A 23,530-nucleotide genomic window follows, 5' to 3' on the forward strand; every position below is an offset into this window, starting at 1 on the left:
CTAAAGCGGGAGAGATGTAGTCAAGTAAATAAAGAGCCACTTCTAGGTTTTACCTTCATTGTGCAGTTTTCCCAGTCTTTTCTTAGGCGCTGCTGGGATTTCAATATTTGCATCCACTCCAAAATTCACGTTGAAACTTAATATCGGTGTGACAGTGTTAAGAGTGGGACCTTTAGGAGGTGAAGAGATCATGAAGCTTCCGTTGTCAATGGATTATGGCCTTTATAAGAAGTTTCACATAGTCTCTTCCATCCCTGCCACTGCCTGAGCTCAGTGTTATGGAGATGTGCTCCTGGCACCCAGCACTGGGTCTGTGAGCAGACAACGTGCAGCCATGTCCTTCTCCAAAACATTAGTGCTATGTGTGCTTTGATTATTACAGAATTTACCAACTATAAAATATCCACAGCTGAAATGTGACTGTCGATAAATCACAATGTGTATATACTAGGAAGCATTAGAAATTAGGGGGAACAATTGCCCTGGTAAATACAGCTGGTACTAGGAATGTCCAGCAGTGAGGGTGAACCTTCTAGATCTTTCAATAATACAAACACCCCAATGTGGCACACGTGCTGTAGCTTCTCCACCACTGGTCTGGACTAGAAAGATATTTTAATACATTCCCATCACTTTCTTGAGCCCCAAGCTCTAAATTATACTGTATTACTGACAGCTATGTGTAAGAACAAGGATACACTTCAAAGGTTTCACACTGAAAATGGAATTGGACTGCAAAAGAAGATGTCAGCAAATTTCATTTCACTTTAATGGCATTCTTTTTATTATTTTAAGTTTTAACTGACAAAGGCTGTACAGCTTAATGGGGTATGCTGTGATGTCTGATACATGTATATATTGTGTGATCAAGTTAAACATAAATATGTCCTCTAACACTTTTCCTTGTAAAGGCAAAAACATACTGACCTGTTTCTTCTACCTTTTTATCTACATAATACAATCACTACCTGTAGTCACCTTGCTGTGCAATGGCACACTTTCCTTTCTTAGTCCTATCTAACTGCAGTGGAATACCCACTGATCTTTCTGATGCTTTGTGAGAAATGTAGGTATAAAATTTGACTTTTTGAGACATGGTCTCATTATGTACTGCAGCCTGCTCTTGGACTTACGTATGTAGACCAGGTTTCCCTCAAACTGACTGTGATCCTCCTGCCTTAGTCTCCTGAGTGCTGAAATAACAGGCGTGTGCTACATTACATGGCTAAAATTTGCCTTTCTGGTGCTAGGGATATACCTCAGTCGCACAAGCGCCTGCCTGGCAAGTGCAGGGTCCTGAGTCCAATTCCTGGCACCAAAATAAAATAAAATAAAATGTGACTTTCTTTGCAAGAACTGCTTGTATTTCAAAAATCTTGCCTTTTTTTCACCTATTGACACATTTAAATGCATAATTTATCCCCATTTTCAACTTATAGGTTGTTTTTCATTTTAAATGACAATATTCAAGGATATAAATATCAAAACATCAAAATGATATTTTAACATGGGCAGTGTATGCATTTCCAATTATACCTGTATTAAACTGTTTTTTAACAAATCTTCAAAATTTGTACCTCTCAGTAACTTTACTGTGTTTCATATCTAAGTTCTACTGGATATTTGTATTACTGTATCACTATGTACTGCAGGCTGCCCTTGAACTCATTTATGTAGACCAGGCTGCCCTGACATCCTGGGCTGACAAACTGACTGTCATTTATGTAGACCAGGCTGGGCTGACAAACTGACTGTCATTTATGTAGACCAGGCTGCCCTGACATCCTGCCCTGACAAACTGACTGTCATCCTCCTGCCTCAGTCTCATGACTGCTGGGATAACAGGCGTGTGCCACACTGCATGGCTAAAATCTGCCTGTATACTGTGGTGAAAACAGAATGCTGTGTTTCTGACAATTCTTCCACCTCCATCCAGTGACACCATTTTGATAGTTTGAAACTAGCTATGACTGAAGGTTGCACACTAGGAAAATTGGCAAACACTGCAAACCATGGCCTGATTTATTATATAATAAATTATTTTATGTCTACTGTATTTGGATAAGTGTTGTTCACTGAACTGGACAAAGTAACTAACTTTTCTAAACTTCTGGAAAAGAAAAATTTCCAGTAGGAAACACAGCAATATATATCTTTGTACTACTGCTTCAGGGTGGCCCCAAATTTCTACTCTGTCTTCTAGAGGGACTATCACACCACTCTCTGGTGTTTTGTTTTGTTTTTTCTCTTGTCCATACAGAATACACAAAGTAACAATCTAATAATCCAGGGAGTGTAATGGCAATAGGATCATTTTTCTTAACTTCCCAACCAGTGCAGGTATTTTTGTCTCAATGACTCTGTAAAATAGTGTAATATTCGTTTTTGGACCAACAGCATTTAAGAGTATCCACAATAATACTATATATTTAAGTCTAGGAAGCTAAGCTGTATGTACGGAATTTGAAAGATGTGCCTCCCAACATGTTGGCGTCCAGGCACACCTCAGATACTCTGTTTCCCAGTTCAAAACCGGGAAAAGCGACTCCCGGCGCAGCCCGCTGGAGCTGTGAGCTCCCTGGGTGGTAGGGGTCCAGACAACGCCCGACCTGGGAGGGTGGTGTGTGATGTCTATGGAAACTACATTACCCTGAATGCTCCGCGAGACGCTACGGAGGATAAACCAATGAGAACACAGAATTAGTCGTTTCACGGAGGCACGAAGGGGCAGGACTTCCGGTACTTTCTCTGTGGCGGCCATTGTGACTTTCTTCAAGTTCCGGTGTGAGCCTCTAGGGAGCGGTGTTGGTGACCAGAACCTGAAGGCAGAGAGGAGCCGTCGTCACTCGCACAGGGGCGGATCCGCAGTGCCTGCACCAGCCCCGGGACAGTCCTGCCCTGCCCGGGTCGCCTGCAGAGTCGATGGCAGCGGCTGCGCCGAGAGGGCTGAGCCAGGTGAGTGAGGGCCTCCCACCAGGTGAGTGAGGGCCTCCCACCTGCCCACCTCAGAACCCAGTGCGGGCCCTGGAGCACTTGGAGCCCCAGACCTACCAGGTCTGCGGGGCAGTGCATGCACGAGGCAGGGTCGTCCCAAAACAGGGCCGCGCCCTCCCTGTTGGGCTTAGCACAGGAAAGACCCTGCTGTCAAGGTTCTGAGGTGTTCCTGACTTTGAGAGGCGGGTCAGAGTACAGGGGCGATGAGGACACTGGGCGCCATGACGTTGCATATGCTTAGAGTCCCCTTTCTGCTTAGAGGTGACAGTAAGCACTTAAATTGGAATTAAGACCGAGGACGGTCGCCTGTTTTCAGCACCAGACACAGTGAAGGGAAGCCTGAGCCCCTTCAGCCCGCTATGATTGTGTCCTAAGTCCTGCCTCTTTCTGTGGCTGCCAGGGCCTTAGAAGGTGGGATTATGGAACGGACACAGGGAAATGAAGGGTAAGCCCCACCCGCAGTGGCCTGGTCTCTCCACCAGCTTGTTTAATGAATTGTGTTCTGGACTCCTTAATTGCTCATGTTCTAGTGCTTGGTTGTAAAGCCCTGACAAACTGCAAGCCCAGAATACTAAATCCATGCTTTGGGGTTATGCATAGGTGCTCCCATTTAGCGCAGCCTGTGTAAACAGCTGGGGAAGGTTATTCGCAGAACTGGTAGCAGGGTATGCAAGTGCTTGGTGTTAGGTGAATGGAGGCCTGATATGACACTCAGAGACTAAGGCTGTGGAAAAGAACAGATTTTATTCCATTTACCTACAGGCAGATGACATCAGAGTGATATCAGCAGCTGTCTGGAGAGAAGGCTGAGTGTATATAGAGTTTTAGGATTGGGATCACGATTTCAAAGAGTCCCAAAGAATCTGGATGGAATGTTTAGTATGGGCAAAGCTGTATGGGCAATCAGCACAGGTTGATACATAGAGTTGGCATCAGGGTGACTACAGATCCAGTATTAAATTTGTTTATTGCCCTTACTTCTTGTTTGCCAGAGGCAACATGTTGTTTTCTTTTGTTTACAAGGGAAAGCATATGGTCTCTCAGGTCAGTCCTGACACTTGGAATTAAAACTAAGCTGGAAATCTTTAGGAAACCATGGGTCTCTTTTATATGAAAACAGAGCTGGAGGCATGGGGATTACATTAGTTGCTTCAGAAGTTGGGTGCCTCTTCAGGAGATGATGGAAGATTTGGATTAGAAAAGGGAGGTGGCTTTACTAAGTCCTTAACAGTCTATATTGGTCTACAGAGTAGCAAATAGACTGAAGTTGTGGGAGCAGGAAGATCAGAGTACATGGTATTGCCATAACTAGGTGAAGGTTAATAGACCAGTGTTGTGCCGTAGGAGGTGTGATTACATTCTGGAACTGAGTTTTTAAAAAGAGCAACTAAAATTTTCAAATGTGGACAGCAAGAGAGTGAAACAGGATTCAGGGATGACCCTGTGGTTTTTATAAGACTAAAAGTTCAATCAAGTTGGAATAAAGAGTAATATTCACTGGGAACAACATGAGCTTAATTTTGGTCATGATAAGTATTTGAGATGTTTCAGAGACCACTTTATGGTGGAATTCAGTAGGAAGCTGAATGCCGGTCTCAAAATCTAGTGATTGATTGAGAATGGAGACATACAAACTGTGATGGTTATTGCATGGACTAAGGTGAGTGAGCTGTGGATCACATTTAGGACAGGTAATCCTCAAGTTATGATCATAAAGATATTAGGGGGCTTTAGAAGGAATAAGTATGGCCAAGTACTAGGCCTCTTAGTGGAGTATTTCTTTTTTTTTTGTTAGTTTGTTTTTCTGGTACCGGGAATCAAACTCATGACCTCGCACTTGCCAGGCAGGCACTGTGCCACTGAGCTAAATCCCCAACCCCTACGCCTCTTGACTGAAAATCTGGATGATGGTATTAGGTGCTACAAACACAAGTGACCATTTTGGTTGGGTGCATCGAACAGGATAGTTTGCCAGGTGGCATAGCCTTGCAAAAGAGGAGTAGATGTAAGGTAGATAAAAAGGTGTTTGAGGGAAGAAGATGCTTGGTCTGGACCTGGTGATCATTCATTGCTCTGCAGAATCCCCAGGATTTTGTCATGCCCTTGATAGGGCCTGGAGGATCAGGCCAGGAACAAACATGATCATCTGTGATAGTCACTTGGCCTGGTGTGAGTGACCAATGGGACTGGGCTTTGAATGTTAAGGAAGACACCATAAGTGTGGATAGCGAGTGTTGAGCAGAAGGGGAATAGAATCATTAGTATCTGAGATGAACACATGATTGCTATGTCCTTTGAAGCTTTCTATGTTGCCAGGGGAAAAAAAAAGAGAGGACTGAGAAATAAAGATAAGAGACGAAAGCTGAGGTCAGGTGGAGCCCCTTCTCCTGATGAGAGGAAAGGAACTACTCAACCACCATAGGGGCATTTATTTATACATTTGACAAAGTTAAAGTCACATGACACAGGGTTGCCTGGCAACTAATGGCTGCACATGTCTCAGGCAAGGTGTTTCTCTGAACTGAAGCAGTTTGAATGCCTCAGGTGCTCTTTATTCTCCAACTATCCTTGCCTTGCCCCCACATGTGTGACCAATTTCCAGCTTTAGCTGCTCCCTACACATGGTCTCTGTGGCTAAATGTTGGGCAAAAATGGAGCCAGACAGGGAGCCATATTAGGATTTGGATTTCCCATCATCTTAGGATGTGGGTCTGCCACTGTTAGTGTAAGCTGTAAGAGGTCTATTATAGTATTAGTATTAGATCCTGTTTGAATCTGTCAAAGATCCTCAGTGTTGTGTGCTAAGTTGTAGCATAAAGCTTAAAATTAAGACACAGTGGTGTTTTTTTTTTTTTTAATATCCTGACATTTAGTGAAATCTGGACAGTATCAAATCACCTGAATGCAAGTTTCCCCTCTCTACTTTTTTCCCTGTTCATAATGTCTCCAAATAGACAACCTTCTTATCAAGGGGCATAGTCCCTATTTCTGTTTATTCCTTTGTAGCAGATTGCTGCTGTCTCCCTTGTCCCCATTTTCTCTTTCTCTTCCTTCTCTTTCCATGAATAAGTCTCCACGGTCTCCAGACAAGTCAAATACATAACCAGGGAGTACCTCACCCTTTTAGTCTTAGAAATCTTGCATCCTACAGCAACTGGTGGTTCTCTTTTTTCTGGACTGTACCTGTATGTGCAGTTTGTGTGATTTTATATGTGATTAATAAACCACTATCTCATTACTCCATCTAGTGTCAGGTTGTGTGGTGTTTGGTAATCCCCATAAAACTAGAACAGGGGAATCCCATCTTCACCAGTAGTGTGAAGCAAAAGTGATTAAAACAAAACCAGTTTCTAGACATCAAGGAAACATCTGTGGTGTGTGGCATTGATATGGTGGGGTCTTGGGCATGTGGCTATGGTAGTTGAGTTAAGCAGGATATGTTATGTAAAAAATGATGTACACATGGAGAAGGAGCAACTCCAACAGCTCCGGTGCCCTGCTTTTGAGACTTATGTGACCTTGAGTGTTTTAGGGACATGTCTTGGGGTGAGAGAGCATAGACCTTCCTGTGCCAAATCCCTAGGTTAGTTATATTTGTCCCCATCCTTGTGGCTGATGGCTTGTACCTGGTGATCAGTGAGCCCTTGCAGGACAGTGACACTAGGGTTGATTTTTTTTGTCTCAGTTGGGAATCTTGGGAAGAATATGGATACGGAGTTAATATGTAGAGGAATGCATTTTTTTCCTCCAGGAGAGGACTTATTTGTGGTTTGATCTGTCTCCATCATGGCAGGGAAGTGTGACATTTGAAGATGTGGCCATACACTTTTCCTGGGATGAATGGCATCTCCTCGATGAGGCTCAAAGATGTCTGTACTGTGATGTGATGACAGAGAACTTGACACTTATCACCTCCCTGGGTAAGGTCTTCTCATTCACCCATGTTCTCTGAGTTAGTGTGTGAGCTTGTCCTTCCCCAAGATGGACCTCTGTCCTAATAACTTGACCATGGGCTCTGCTGTCCTCCTCTCAGTTTCCTGGATAGGTGCTGTGATCAGTGGGACTGATGTCACAAGTACTCATTTGTATTTTTCTTAGGTTGTTGGCCTGGAGTGGAGGATACAGAGGCATCTTCTGAGCAGAGTGCTTCTTTAAAAGGAATGTCCCAAGTGAGGACCTCTAGAAAAGGTCTATCTCCCCAAAAGGCTCAGCCCTGTGTGATGTGTAGCCTGGTCTTGATAGACGTCTTGCACATGACTTATCACCAGCAGGAAACACATTCTGATCAGAAATTACACAGATGTGGGGCATGTGGAAGACAGTGGTGTTTCACCACAAACATTCATCAGCATGAGAAGCTGCAATTTGGTCAGAAATGCTTCAGAAGTAATGGGGGCGGGTCCTTGTTCGTGAACAGGTCCAAATTCCATGTGTCATGGGAGCAGTTTACCTGTAGGAAAGTGGGGAAGGACTTCCTGCCCAGCTCAAAATTCCTCTATGCAGAGGCCAGTTGCATTAAGGAGCAGTCAAACAGCAAAAATAATTGTGGGGCTGTCTGTCACAATGGAAAAACTCAAAATGAGCAGCAGAAGGCCCCTAGTAGAGAACGCTGTTACATATGTCATCAGTGTGGGAAATCTTTTGGTAAAAGCTACAGCCTCAATGATCACTGGAGAGTTCACACCGGTGAAAAGCCTTATGAGTGTGGGGAATGTGGGAAATCCTTCAGACAGAGCTCTAGCCTCATTCAGCACCGGAGAGTTCACACTGGAGTACGTCCTCATGAATGTGAGGAATGTGGGAAATTATTTAGCAACAAGTCCAACCTCATTAAACATCGGAGAATTCACACTGGAGAAAGGCCTTATGAGTGCAGTGAATGTGGGAAATCCTTTAGTGAAAGCTCTGCTCTCCTTCAACACCAAAGCGTTCACACTGGAGAAAGGCCTTATGAGTGCAGTGAATGTGGGAAATTCTTTACTTATCACTCCAGTCTCATAAAGCACCAGAAAGTTCATCGTGGATCAAGGCCTTATGAGTGTAGTGAATGTGGAAAATCATTTAGCCAAAACTCCAGCCTCATTGAACACAGGAGAGTTCACACTGGAGAAAGGCCTTTTAAGTGCAGTGAATGTGGAAAATCCTTTAGCCAAAGCTCTGCCCTCCTTCAGCATCGGAGAGTTCACACTGGAGAAAGGCCTTATGAGTGCAGCGAATGTAGGAAATTATTTACCTACAGTTCCAGTCTCCAAAAACACCAGAGAGTTCATACTGGATCAAGGCCTTATGAATGCAGTGAATGTGGGAAATCCTTTACTCAGAACTCCAGTCTCATTAAGCATAGGAGAGTTCACACTGGCGAAAGACCTTATGAGTGTACCCAGTGTGGGAAGTCCTTTAGCCATAATTCCAGCCTTATTAAACACTTGAGAATTCATAGTCAATAAAGGCCAGTATGGCAAATCCTTTAGTCAAAGTTCCAACTGCATTTCACGCTGGAAAATTAACTTTAGAAAAGTCCCCATAAGTGTAGTGGATGTGAAAAAACATTCAGCTGAAGGCCTTCTCTGATGACAGCACCACATTCTCTTGGGAATTACAACTGTGATATGCAAGGGTGTGTTTTTTTGTTCAGTATGACAGCTCTGGAGGGGTTACAATGGTACCATCTTCCTGAATAGACGTTTGTATGTCCAAACATCTGTACAGATTCCAGATGTGTAGGAAATTTATTGCACTCTTTAACCTGCTCTGGGCCCTTGCTGGATTTATATCACTGTACATTCTATAGCAGGAATTCAACTGTATCTTCTACAGTGTGCTCTATTCACCCATACCAGTGTGTTCAGGTAAGTGAACCTGTGTTCTCCCATTTGTGGGAGGAATTTTTTAAGTAGCTTGAATATGTGTTCCCTTTTTATTTCTTTTGATGAGATAGGGCATGTCCCAGATGCAGTTTGGCTAAGAAGACTCTGCTGATGACTTGAAAGGATTGTCTACCTTTTGGGGGGATATTATGGTCTCACATGACTCTTGATGGAAATTCCCTGCCTCAAAAATCACCAGCCATGGGAACCACCTTCTTCCCAGTTCTCTGGTTTGTACAATAAAGTATTTACTGTTTAAGCTGCCATTTATCTTGGGGGTTTTATTCTTTGAATGTAGTATTTGAAAACAAGTAAGTTCTGCCAACTTGAAGGGGTGACCAGGTTTTGTTGGCATCCCAAATGTGTCCTTCATAGGGATCAACATAATGGCAGAATAGGATATACTTCTCTTTCTAGTTTGGGCCTCTTTCATACGGCTGCCTGAGGCCTCCAAGGAAAACCTGCAGGGAATTGTCCTCAGTTGTATCCTAGGTGCAGTGATACGTTGTGGGCTCAGGTCAGCCTGAGGAGAAGTATTGATAATCTGGTACTTCTAAGGAGAGTATGAGATTGCTGTCTTGCTCTCAGGCAATAGTATATCATACTTAGTGACTCCAGTCTGGGAGTCATGTTCCCTAGGTCGTTCAGTGAGCCTGCTTGACTCAGTGTATTGATTTCCATAGAGTAGCATCATGAGGTGTATAATTATACAGGGATTATAATTATTTCAGAAATTTTGCATTAATCAGTAATGGGAGAAATTGGAACAAACCATATGGTGCTTTGGTAGGTGGGGTATCCTGGTGTTCTAGCCACTCTGGCTGGGGAAGATGAGCAGACTGAGAATGTCTCAGGACCTCCAATCCTGTTACCTCGTGTAGCTGAGGTTGTTGTCCAGGAAGATGATGTAAAGGTTTTATGGAATGCAGGAGCCTCCAGGATGTTCATCTCAAGGTCACTACTGGACAGCCAAGGATATGATAGAGAGAACCAGGATCTTAGTCCACCCTTATGACTTCTGTGAGCAGCCAGCTCTCCTGCTGAGTCAGGAGGAAATGGCCTTTCTGCTCACCTGCTCACCTCACCTGCTGTCAGTGAGGAAAGGGGTCCTTCAGGTTTTAGGAAGAAAGTTGATGAAATCTACATAGAATTCTCAAGTCTGGGTTTCCAGAAGCAGAAGGAAGTCCAGACTTTCATTTTGAACTATACGAAGCCTTAATAATACAAATTTTGTGTTATTAGGGGCAAGTATTTATACATAATGAGTTTTGACTTTGATATAAATGCATTAATCACTGAGTGTGGTGGCACACACCTGTAATCCCAGCACTTGGGAGGCTGAGGCAGGAGAATCACTGTGAGTTCAAGACCAGCCTGGGCTACATAGGGAACTCAAGACCAACCTGAACTACATACAGTGAGACCTTGTCTCAAAAAACCCCAAATAACCAAAAAAAACCTATCCTTACAACTATCCATCACCCACGTGTTTACCTTGGACCCTTTAACATTGCTCCCTTTGCCTTCCAGATTGCCATTGATTTACTTCCACTAGAACAGATGTTTTTTTTTTCCAGAATCATATGTTAAAATCATAAAGTTGTTACTCTTTTTTTCCCCCAAACAGCCTGTTTATCTTGAGATTCACTAATGTTTATATGAATAATTCCTTTTTTATTGCTGAGGCATATGATGTTCTATGAACATTACTTCTCAGCCTTTTGGGTGACATCATGTAATATGGATAAAGCACTTTTTTTACCTCATCTGGTCATGGATATTTTGTCTCTGCACTTTCATGTTACTGTAAATAAAACTGCTGCAATAGTTGGAGTAGAATTCTTCACTTAATATGTTTCATTTATTTTGTGTTGACACCTCAGAATGTAATGCCTGAGTCACACACTAGGTAGATTTATAACTTTTTAAGAAAAGCCAAACTGATCTAATACAGCTTTTCTCTTTAAATTCCTATGAGCAGTGTATATGAGTTCTAGTTCTTCCATATCTTTGCCATTAATGAACAGTTTTTTAACATGAACTCATTTAGTAAAAGTGTATCAGTATCACATTATGATTTCAATTGCATTTCCCTGATTTTTCATTATGTTGAGCATTTTTTCATCTATGTATACCCCACCTCTATATGTTCTTTAGTAAAATGTCTGATCGTATCATATATACATGCATATGTGTGTGTGTGTGTGTGTGTAAAAGTGAGTCTTACCTGTATCCTTTTTCATTAACAAATAACTAGGTAGTGAAACAACAGACACTTAACATTTGAACTAAATGCTTCAGTGGTGTGATTTGTGGAATGGAATAATTGTTTGAATATCTGAGCTCAAGAGCATAGAGAATAATAAAATATAAAGAGATGATCAGGACATAAGAAGGTTTTGTGTTTGTTTTTAAAATAGTTTGAGGCATAATTGACCTAAACCTCTTGTGTTTAAAGCATTTATTTTTGTTTTAATACATAGGCACACCCTAAAACCAAAACTTTCTCCTGTCTTTGTAGTTCCTCCTCCTGAACATAAAGTTATTGGTATACTGACATATTCTATCATTTGTTGGCTTTATTTTCAACATGTACCGACAAGGGAAATGGTAGAGAGAGGATGGGAAGACACCACAGGGCAGCCCCGGCATACTGATGGGCGGTCTCGGGATGGTGCTCTGTGGAAGACACAGCGGCTGACTGGGGAAAGGCCCAGTGGGAGGCAGGAGACCTCAGCTCTGGGAATCTTTGCCCCAGTCCTCTTTCAAGGATGGATACTGCCACCAGCAGCTCCCTACCTTTCGGGGCAATGAGTCTTCTTGCAGCTGCAACACAGGGCCTCTGCTCTGGCCCCCTGGTCCTTTACACCCTCTGAAAACTCCAGAAGCAGCCCCACTCGTACCTTTTTTTGTACTAGTGGGTACAGGCTGAGGTAGAATTGGAAAGGATGCTTTTTGTGGAGGTCTTCAGGGAAGAAAAAGCCATACAAGAGTCAGTCCCAGGCCCTAATGGTCAGGCCTTTAGGGACTCTTAAGTTGTATATTCAATATTATCCCCACTTCATTAATGCATTATCTTCTACAGAATTTGGGAAGTAAATATTTGAATGTATACTTAGCAAATGCCTTTAATATTTTAACTTAATTATAAATAATTGAGATGTTTCATGGTAAGATACCTCTAACTTGTCTACAAACCTAAGATACTGGGCAAGTACAAGTCAATGTCCCAAGCCTTTTTCTCCCAAAGGAAAAATTCAACAGTTGTTGCTCTTAAGGTCTCAAATATTTAAAATATAATCCTGATTGATAGGCAAAACGCATGTTTGGTTTTTTTTTTTTTTTTTTTTGGTTTTTCTCCGGTACTGGGAACCGAACTCACGACCTTGCGCTTGCCAGGCAGGCGCTTTTGCCGCTGAGCTAAGTCCCCAGCCCCGCAAAATGCATGTTAACAGTTCTGAAATCACTTTTATCTTTTAAACACTTGCTTGAGTCATGTGAACTAAAAGGCACTTGGGTTTCTTAATGAAGTCTTTTAAACTAATTTCATGCCATATGAATTTAAAAACAAATGTACACATAGAACATACAATGTACATGAATATACTTTAAGGTTTGTGATTACCAGTTATTAAAAAGTTATATTATTTCCCTGATTTTTCTTTTACAGAAATCCCTTAATCCAAGTTTCCATATCTCAAGGTAGGATTTCTGGCATAGCAAAGTGAGAAATGTACCTCTCAAAGGAGATCCTTTGGTCATTCTATCTGCTTCATTTTTTTTTTTTCTGCCTTAATTTATCAAAAGTTTTAGCTAATTTAAAAAGCTCTTGCTCTTACTTTTAACGTATTTCCCATTGTATTATAATTTAGACATAGCTGATCAGAAATTTACACACTTTGTTCTGGCTTTATTGCCCAAGGCTTCTAATGTTGAAAAAGAAACCAGTTCTGGGGTGTCATACGTTCCTCACTGAGAGAAACAAAGGCAAGCCATCTGTAGTCAGATTTTCTCATTTTTGTAATTGGATAATGAAGAGGACAAGAGAGTTAGAAAATAAGCAAACGGAAGGGGGTTTTTTGGGTTTTTAACATTTTTTTTTTTTTATTCCTGGTACCAGGAATCAAACTCACAACCTTGCGCTTGCCAAGCAGCCACTGTGCCACTGAGCTAAATCCCCAGCCCTGCAAACAGAAGTTTTGACAATGATTTTGAAACAGAATTTATTTAATACCCTAAGCAGTGTAGACTGTCGGCCAAATGAAGGGAAATGTAAGTGGGCGCATCTGAGGGACTGTATTGGTCAGTGGGCATAGAAGTCTCTTGCTGGTACTTGGTACTGATCTGTATAACAGCAGAAGCAAATCATTCATGAATATTACCCTGGCCCAAGTTACTCTAAAGAATCTTGAAGATATTTCCATTAAATCAGAGTGCACTTTGAATTATAAAGGCCATATTACATCACAATAAAATCACTTTTCTAAGTAACAGGTGACTAAAATTTCTATAGGGATCTGGGTTTAAACTTCTGATTGGATACTGCCTTAGAAGGTATTGTCCTGCCCTGACGTGGGGATCTCCCTGGCCAGGCTGAGTGTTGGGTCCAAACTAGGAGACCATTCCTGCCCTACGTTTATTTGCTGGGGGAGTCGCAGCACGTACCTCATTGTAGAATCTTGGCTATAACCCCCACGTAGCATGCTGCCTAAAGCGCTTCTAAGTGGTACTGAAACTCTGCTGCCCATTGTAGACATAAAGTTGGTTTTAAGAGGAGAAAGGTAAAGGGGAACAAAATCAAACACTTTTCAAAACCAGTTGCCTGTACTTTTTTTCTAACTCTGAATACTTCCCACACAAGTCATTACCCCAAATGACCTGCAGTATATCCAGGTAGTGAAGATGCCTTACCTCACCGCAATTGGTACTGCTAAATGACCTAAGAAAAGATCCCAGTGGCTATTTTAGCCCGACAAGATGAGTGCCGGAGTGCACATTTCCAGTGAAGACATGGAGCCTGACATCTATCTAAAAATTCTTGTCACCAGTAGCAGTGTTTATAGACAGCTGATGCCACAACCAGGAAAGAAGACATATACTAAAAAGGAAAAGTACAGGGCAAACTCCCTAATGAACATAGATGCAAAAAACCCTTAGTGAGATACTGGCAACAGGGTGCAGCAAATCATCTGCAAGATTATAAACTATAAGCAAGTGGGATTCATCCCAGGGATTCAGGGATGACTCAACATATGCACACCAATAAATGTAATACACTATGTGAACAGAATCAAAGACAAAAATGCATGATCATCTCAATAGATACGGAAAAAGCATTTGACAAAGTCCAGTGCCCATTCATTATAAAACCCTTACAGAAATCAGAATAGATGGTCTTTACCTCAATCTTATACAAGCCATTTATGACAAACCAACAACTAACATTAAATGGTCAAAACCAGAAAGCTTTAAAATCAGGAAGACAAGGATGCCCGTTATCACCACTCCTATTCAACATAGTTACGGAAACATTAGCCAGAGCAATTAGACAAGAGGAAAAATTAAGAGGAGTAAAGATAGGAAAGGAAAAAGTTAAATTATTATTTGTAGATCATACTGTACATAGAGCACTCCAAAAACACCACCAAAAATTGTAGATTTAATATCTAAATTCAGTAGTGGGATACAAAGTCAACAGTCATCAATAGCATTCCTCTATACAAGCAACAAACTCACAGAAAAATCAGGGAGCACAATAGCAACCAAAAAAAAAAAATTTAGGAATCTAGCAAAGTAAAAGATGTATGCAGTGAAAATTACAGTACCCTAGAAAGGGAGACTGAAGAGGAGATCAGAAAATAGATATCCCTTGCTCTTGGGTAGGAAGGACCAACATCATGCTCCCAAAACTGCTATACAGATTTAATGCAATCCTGGTAAAAATACCATTAACATTCCTCACAGATCTAAAGAAAACATTCCTAAAATTCATTTGGAACCAGAGGGGACCTCGAATAGCAAAATCAATTCTGGGCAACAAAGACAAGTCAGAGGGCATCACAATTCCATCCCTTAAATTTTACTAAAAAACTAGTGTGATAAAATCAGCATGGTATTGGCCAAAAACAAAACAAAACAGGCATGAGAATCAGTGGAAGAGTAGAAAGATGCAGATACAGCCCCACATGCACTCAACCGCCTTGTGTTTGACAAAGGAGCCAAACGTGTTCACTGAAGGAAAGATAGTCTCTTTAATGGTGCTGGAAAAAGTGGCTTTCCACATGCTGAAAATTAAACTAGACCTATGTCTATCATGATGCACTAAACTAAAGTCAAAATGGATCAAAGATCTAAATATTAAAATGGAAACACTAATTTACTGGAAGGAGAGTAGGTAGAAATCTCAAGGACATAGGTGGAGGTAGAGACTTCATGAAGAAAACCCAGACTGCAAGGGAAATATTGCAAAGAATCAACAAATGGGATCTCACCTTATTAAAAAGTTTGCACAACAAAAGAAATAATCATCAACAGAGTGAAAAGACAACCCACACTGGGAAATAATTATAGCCAGCTTTCCCTCAGACAAAGGACTTATAGTTAGTATATATGAAGAATTGAAAAACATCAGAACCCCTCAAATCAAAGACCTAGTCCAAAAATGGGCATCTGAGATGAATACACACTTCTCAGATGAAGAAATACAACTGGAAAGTAAATATATAAAAAAGTGTTCAGCATCACTGGTCATTCCAGAGATGCAAATTAAAACAACACTGAGATTACATCTCCAGGAAGAATGGCTGTCATCAAGAAATCAACCAATAACAAAAACTGGAGGGGCTTTTGGGAAAATGGAGCACTTATCCAGTGTTGGTGAGAGTGTGGACTAGTGCAATCACAGGAGAAACTGGTGTGGTGGTTCCTTTAAATCAATTAGAGGTCCCATTTGACCCAGTTATTTCCCTTCTGGGTATCTTCCCAGGAGAATTAAAAACATCACAGAGATACATGTACACCCACGTTTATAGCAGCACAGTTTGTAATAGCTAAATCTTGGAAACAACATAAATGCCCATCAACCAAGGAATGGATAAAAAAAGATGTGTTTTTTTTTAATATAATGGAGTACTAGTCAGCCATAAAGAAGGATCAACTGGAGACTTTTATTTTATAGATAAATGGATGCAACTTGAGTTCATACTCATAAGCGAAATACATCAGACCCACATGTTTAAAAATTGTATTTTCTCACTAGTGTGAGAAACTGAACGTGTAAATAAGATCTAAAATATACAATAGACATTTTGAATTTCTAAGAAACTGTTCAAAAGAAAAGACAAACAGGAGTGAAAGGGGAAAGGAAGAAAGGAACAAACAAAAATATATTCACACACATGATAGTTATACTGCTAGTTTCTCTTAGTTCATTAAAAAGAAAGGTATGCTAATCTTGTTTGGACAAGATATCATGCCTATATCTTGTACTCTGAAAACGACTACAAAGACAAGAGTACAGAATGTATTAATTATTGTAACTCTCCTACTAACCTGTTTTGAAACTTTTATTGTTATTTTTTCTCTTTAAAATAAAGTATTGCAGTTTATGCAAAAATATTTTTTATGTTCTAATGATTTTAAATTTACAAATCACCAACATTGGGTTTAGAAGCCATCTGAGTTATTATTTTCAGAATTTATTATATCTGCTCAGTTTACTTGCTTAAAAATAGATTTTTCTTTATTCTGTATCAAACTTTTCCATTTCTCATCAGAATCCAATCACGTTCACAACTCTCTTTCTTAGGAATATGCTTCCCAGTGTTTGGCAATTAGCAAACCACTGTAGATCATTCATTTTAAATACTGAAGGCATAAAATCATGGGAAAATTACTTGAACCTTAGCTAAAACCAAATCCAGTGGACACATCTCCTCATGGGCACTTCCACTTCAACTAACAGCAATTAAAATATTTCAAATAATGTGTAAATTTTTTATCTATTGATTAATTCTGTGTATCAGGATAAAAACTTCTGAAAGATTTCAAGAGATCAAGGGTTATAATTGTTTGATGAAACAGTAGTTAGTCACACAGACCTTTATTTTCAACTTATTTACATCCGGTGATATTTGGCAGTTCCTCCTCCCTTCATTTCTCCCACTCAATCGAAACACCGCGTGTTTACAGCTGTTCATGTCGTGAAATCCATATTACAGTGGCTGCTGGGCTGGCTGTAAGTATGAATGGTAGTCCACATATGATACCTGCTAATGTCAAAATGTGATACCTGCTAATAAATTCTAGAATTAGTAGAATTGAAAAACACCTGCACACCACTGAAATACGTTGCAAGCACTTTGGTGGCTGGAACAACTGTTGTTCTCCGTATTTATTACCTAATGAATGAAGCAATATACCAACACATCACAGAATGTACATCACTGGAACTTGTGCACTGTTCGGAGAAAATCACCTGTTCACACAGCAGGGACAACAGCCTAGAAACAGAGTTGCTGTTACTGATTAGAACAAAGGGGCAAAGGGTGGGAAAACGTGTCTCTATGAATGTAAAGACATTCATAGCCCATACGTTTGTATTTCCAAACATTGCTGAGTGAAGTAGTAGGATAGAAGACAGGGCGTAGAAAGTGACAAAGGTGCACACCAGGAGCAGGATGGTCTGGGTGGCTCTGGGCTCCGGGGAGACTCGAGGGGAGCGGTGGGCACTGTGGATGTACCGAACCTGCCTCTTGTGCCCGTAGAGGATGCTCACCATGGAGCCACTGGCCCAGGCCATGAGACCCAAACAGAGACCATCTGTGCAGCAGAGTATGAGCGCATAGATCGCGGTTGCCATGGTATCGGTAACAAACCCTGAGCAGTAACCAAAATTAAATGTCTTACTGCTATTTTTATTGTTTCTTGGGCCAACTGTCCTCATGGAAATCAGCATGTTTAGAAGCGGATGCACCAGCCAGCTGAGTGAACAGGATGGGCCAAAGTACTTGGTGGCTCTTTGCTTAAGTGTCCTCCACCTGTTGCTGGAACTGATTGTGACGGCTTGGAAGCAACTCAGGCAGCACGTGGTGTACAGGGAAATCCCCCGGGCTACTCGATAAAGGTAGAGAATAAGTTTACATCCAGTGTCACCCAGGAAATATTTCATGCCAAACTCTGCCATTGTTTGAGGGATTCCCCTTGAGGTAATCACCCAGAAGTTGGCAAAAGTCAAGTGCTGTATGAGCAGGTCTTTGAGCGTCAGACTCTTTCCAGTGAAAACAAAGAAAGAGTAATAAAATAGAAGTAAAAAATTGCCTGAGATTCCCACTCCAGTCTGTGTTAGGAACAAAATCCCCATTGCCAAATTTTCAGGACTCATTCTTCTTCCTAAAAAATGAAATAAATGAAATTCAAAATTATGGTCAGAGACGGAAAAATATTACAACTGTGTACTACTTTAGTTAGATTAATCTATTATCCATCAATCTATCATCTGTCTAATCTTTCCTTTTAATTTTAACTTCCAAATGTTTTTAGATTGTTCTTTATGTGAACAAATATTTATGGTGATTTCGTAGAAAGTATTACAGAAACTGAATAAAATTTCATTTTAGTTTCCAGAGCTGGCCCCAAACCCAAAGATCAGTACATGCAAGCCATATAACCTGCCCTTGATGACGTAGGATAACTGAGATAATTTAAAGTCCTCATATTAAATTTGTTGCCCATGAATATAATGTTATATGCTGACATTGGTATGGGTGATGCTGGTCATCTTTTTTGTAGTTAGAACTCACTGAGGGACAGTAGTGCTTGAGATGACAATGCCGTGTGAGAGCTACTCAAATCCTGCATTGTGGAAGTGCCCGGGAAAACAGAGAAAGCCGGATGCATTTCCAAGCAGCTTTTACAAGTGGAGGTGACATAACTCTCCATGGTGACATCTGTGTGCTGCATAGGGCAAGTAACCTGGTTTCTCTTCACAAAAAAAGAAGTAGCATGAAGTCAGATATTTCACTCGTCACAATAGGTGAATTACCAAGAGACAATTTCATCCTTCAAATACATGTTAAGTTCTTTGGGCTTTTTTATTTGTAACTAGAACAACTTTTGAATCTTAGTCTTTAAGTTTTCATCAAATTCTTCATTTCTTAGTTGATAATGATCTTGTGCTTCTACCATTTATGGAAAAAGTTATTTAATACCAATAATCCATTCAGTTCTTTCCTGTGACCTAGTAATTTAGACATAAAAAAAAAAACTTAAAGTTTCCCTAAGCAGATGAATTTCTGACAAGAAGGAATGGAGAAAGTAAATTTCTTTCAGGAGATGTAAAGTCAGATTAATAGAGTGCTACAGAAGTTAAGTAAAAACACAATTGGAAAAGTTTTAATTAGGAAGCTGAGAAAATTGCTTACATCTATTAATGCAAGAAATGATTCAGTCTTTTAATTCTCATTCTCTTGACTGAAGAGAGAAGAAAATTTTTTATTAATGTTGAGGTCACTGAAATTTTTCCTTGAAAGACAAAACACCCAAGTTTCTAAGCCTTTCACAAATACACATTTACAAAAACTTTACCATATTTTATTTAATGTCATGAGACACGCAATCTGCCTGAGTTGAGAGCCAACCACATATGGTGTTACTTACCATCCTGTCCTGAATTGCCTCATAATGTCTATGTCTCTGCAGTGAGAATGGATATGGGAAAGTCTTCAGAACCCAGATGGGGCAGCTGACAAAAATGGTCTGGGACAGATCAGGAGAATGCAAATAGTACCGAAAAGCATTCTTACGTATATAATAGGAATAAATCAAGCTGTTAAAATACCTGTATTTGCTGGAAACTTCTGTTCTATTTCATTATTTAAAATTCTGAGAAACAACTATATAAATGTATTCTTTGTGCAAATGAATTTCAGACCACTAAATTACAATCACTGAAAAGGGGGAGAGTGTGGGGGAGATACACACAAGAATTGAACCTTTAAAAGTGGTTATACAAAGAAGCTGCTCTGTTTGCACAGGGCGGGGCGGGACAGACAGATTCGTTCTGCACCTGAGAGCAAATAACTCCTCTTGTGTGTGGCAGTCCTTTCAGGGTACCATGTCTAAATTTAGGGCCCACGTCTCTGTCGTCTACCCCACCATATCTCCAGTCTCTGATGTCCTGTGTCTTGCAAAGGAAGGAGAATTGACTCACCTGTGTGCTCTGGGATAACACGTTGCTGAGGCCCCAGTGCAAGTCCAGGTCTGCCCGTAACTGAGCACACACACTGAGCCCTGACTTACAGGTTTGTTATTTCTTGATCCTCTTTCCCAGAACAAATGTAATTTGCGACTCAACTCGATCTATGACAGCATCTGCATGGGGGACTGAGAGTAACTTTTAAAGAGCTTTGCAACAGTAACCTGTCAGTAAAATGTATTACAAATTGCATCCCCAAAGAACCAATTAGGAGGAATTGGGATGAGAGCTTTCCTGTGAGCCCTCAGGGTACACAGGATACTACAGGGTTGGGTGCTAAGAAGGACAGAGTATTTTGGCCAGCCAGAATCGGGGCCACTGTCAGGAACTTTCTTTAACAGTTAATGTCCGGAGAGATTCCACAAACCTGAAGAACACCAGTATTAAGTGGCATGGTTGTGAAATGATAGGAAAACACTCATGGGTAAAGGGCAACTGGGATGTGGGAAAATAGAAGGGAAAGAAGGAGAAAATTTCTATGTATGTATATACAGGATAGTTAACATGGTTGTTCTACTGTCTTCTGTTTCTTTGCTGAAAGAAACTGTTGATGAGTCCTTGATTGATCAATATCTCAGGTCTATATCTGTTTTCATGAGAAACCACTCTGAAGATATCAATATGTAATACAAGTAGCATTGTTAATTTCCTACCACTTTGTTTGTAACTCTGTATTGTTTGTACTGTTCTTTTGCTATTTTGTAAAAGGTTGTCTGTCTGTCAGTGTTTTCCTCCTTTTATTTTTAAAATAAAAAAAAAGAAAGGCAAAATAAAAAAAAAAATAAGTGGCATGGTTGAGGGAGGTGTCCTGGTTCTTGGGTGTCTCCATTTAAGCTTCATTTTCTAGAACATGAAATCATGTTTTGTGTGTAGATATACTTCATTCATTGGCAGGCACTACATAATTCCCTCGAATGCTTGTAAAGCAATCTTCATAAGTACTTAATGGGTGATCTCCCATTTGGCTAAAATGAAGGAAGCTGCCCTGACCTTTATTGTAAGTGGATCCTCGAGCACATATGCATGCATTTGAAGTTATAATTATAAAAATAGAATTGCTGTGTGTTGCAGTATGTCTTTCCCAAGAAGACAGCAACCAATTTTCTAAAATGATTATCACAATTAACACTTTCAACAGCAATGTGGGTGGACTCCCTTTGATCTACGTCCTTGTTAACTCTTAATAATCTCAGAATTGGTAATTATTCCTAGATTGGGTTGTGTAAATTTATCTCATTCTCTTAATTTACATTTTTCAACAGTGATGCAATTAGGTAATTTCATTTTGATTTTGTCCATCCAAAATATTTACTTTGGTACAATTATCTATAAAGAATTTCCCATGATAGTCTGATACTGTCTGCCCTAATAATTTAGAGTGTATGTTTTCCGGATGCAGCATTTGTCTTATTTCACATTGTGTGAATGTTTCTTTTAAATCAAAGCAACCTCTCTAGAAGAAGAAAAGTGCTAGTTGTTATGCTAATGGTTATATTTTAACAGTGTTATTGCTTAAAATTATTTTAAGCTTTAAGAAAAATTGCAAGTGTACTACAGAGTACTCCCAAATATTTTCACTCTGTATTCTCACATATTTATAAGATTGTTTACTGTATCTGTAAGTCATATATATCACACTAAAGAGATTACTACACATTTCCTAAGACCCACAGCATTGACTCTCTTTTGTGTATTTTCTCAACTCATTTAAATGATTTCTCCCCTTGATAGCCCCTCTAACCACTTCCTCCTCAACCCTCAATTAATCCACTTTGTTGAGTATAAATCTGGATACCTAAAAGGATCGCAGTCTCTCCTTATATCCCAGCCATGACCCAGTACACGGTGTTATTTCACTGCATGTCTTCCCCATCCAAACTTTTGATTGCCTACAAGGCCTGAGAGATGCATCCTGTGATCCTAATTCCCAGGGATTTTACTGACCAACAATAAGACCAGAGAAAAATGTAATGACTGCTGTGAAAAATCAGTACATAAGAGATTAATTTCAAAATTACTGTAAAACATAAATATTTTGTAATATGACCTGTCATGTTTCCTCTCTAAAACATCACTTCTTAAGTTGAATATGAATTTTATAATGTTGATTATCAATTATGTAATCTGTTCTAATGTAGTTTATTTACTAGTTTAATAATAGTTTTGAACTTACAAGTCAGAAATTTTCTTTCTTTCTCAACTATCTTAAAATGAGGAAAATATTACCTATTCAGTTCAGTTATCTGCCCTAAATCTTACTGAGTACTGGACCGAGCACTCCCATGATAATGGTAAAAAACTCGAGTCAAAACTAGGATCATCAGAAGACAATAACAAATTATACCTAGTGTCATTTCCACTTGCACCTATATGCAAATTTAACCATAAACAAATCAAGTTGAACATCATTTTCAGACAAATTAACAAATTCATATTATCGGATGTGAAATGATTATGAATTTCAATTCCAATTTTTCATAGGAGGTGTATTGCTATGGTGAAGTACCTGGCAAAAATACCTTTAGAAAGGAAAGGATTATTTTGGCTCATAGCTTTAGAGATGTTAGTCCATGGCAACCAGCTCCAGTGCTTTTAGACCCGTAGTGTGGCACAAATATAGTGGCCAAAGGGCACAGCTGTGAAAAGGTGCTCACTTGATGGCAGCCAGGAACCAGAGAAAGAACAAAAGATCCTTTGTGATCCCTTCACTTTTCACACATCAAGTCACCTGGCAGCCAAAGCTGTACCACAGCGCTTTTAGGGAAAATTTCAGTTCAAAACCATAACATTGGGCAAGGGACCAAATGCCTACTACTTCAAGTAAATATGTGGCCAGCTAACATATGATTGTGACTCTGACCTGAGGGACTTAATAACTCATTTTATTCCAGGTCTCTAGGTGCCCCCTGAACCCCACTTCCTTTGAGGTCAGAACTTCACAGGCCTCAGATTTTTAAAAATTCATGTATATTTTGGGTGGAATGTTAAAACTTGTTTCCACCCCAGCATTCATTGTATGGAAATCCACCACAGGAAATTATGACTCAGAACTGGACACCATGAGGTCACTTTTGATTATTCAAACAGTGTATATGGGTAAACTACTCATTCATTGTTTGTGCTGATAGTGTGATTAGTATTTCCATCCATTATAATCAAGCAAATAAAATGACTGCCATTAGCTACAGCTAACATTGGCAAAAGTTACTCGTGACATCTCTTCTTGGCTAATTTGAATGCAGATTGGTTTGAACTCACTAGTACTGTACAAGAAATCACAATGATAGACAACCATGTTACACCAGATTTTTTGTCATCTAGGGTCCATTCTAGGGTCCACTGCTAATATTCCACATTGAACTTGCATGTATGAAGCTTGCAGTGTGAGTAGGCTACCTGTCACCTTCAAAGATAC

General features: G+C 40.1%; 3 protein-coding genes across 3 annotated transcripts in view; 1 reads left to right on the forward strand and 2 right to left on the reverse strand.

Moving 5' to 3' along the window:
* The window catches only part of LOC102025859, a 51,859-nt gene extending 49,098 nt beyond the window's left edge, over positions 1-2,761 (reverse strand). Inside the window, 2 exon segments of the mRNA XM_013509845.1 lie at positions 54-170; positions 2,650-2,761. Coding sequence (XP_013365299.1) covers positions 54-170; positions 2,650-2,761 — 229 coding nt within the window.
* On the forward strand, positions 2,761-9,125 carry LOC102010960 (zinc finger protein 154-like). Its single transcript, XM_005414367.2, has 3 exons — positions 2,761-2,955; positions 6,788-6,914; positions 7,093-9,125. The coding sequence occupies exons 1-3, from the start codon at positions 2,923-2,925 to the stop codon at positions 8,439-8,441; spliced, it is 1,509 nt and encodes a 502-aa protein (XP_005414424.1). The 5' UTR covers positions 2,761-2,922; the 3' UTR covers positions 8,442-9,125.
* Positions 9,126-17,065: 7,940 nt separating this feature from the next.
* Positions 17,066-18,292, reverse strand: LOC102011261 (vomeronasal type-1 receptor 4-like). Its single transcript, XM_005414368.2, has one exon. The coding sequence runs from the start codon at positions 18,241-18,243 to the stop codon at positions 17,257-17,259; it is 987 nt and encodes a 328-aa protein (XP_005414425.1). The 5' UTR covers positions 18,244-18,292; the 3' UTR covers positions 17,066-17,256.
* Positions 18,293-23,530: the final 5,238 nt, after the last annotated feature.

The sequence above is a fragment of the Chinchilla lanigera genome, unplaced genomic scaffold, assembly GCF_000276665.1.
Source record: "Chinchilla lanigera isolate Chin_1 unplaced genomic scaffold, ChiLan1.0 scaffold00183, whole genome shotgun sequence".
Lineage (NCBI taxonomy): Eukaryota > Metazoa > Chordata > Mammalia > Rodentia > Chinchillidae > Chinchilla > Chinchilla lanigera.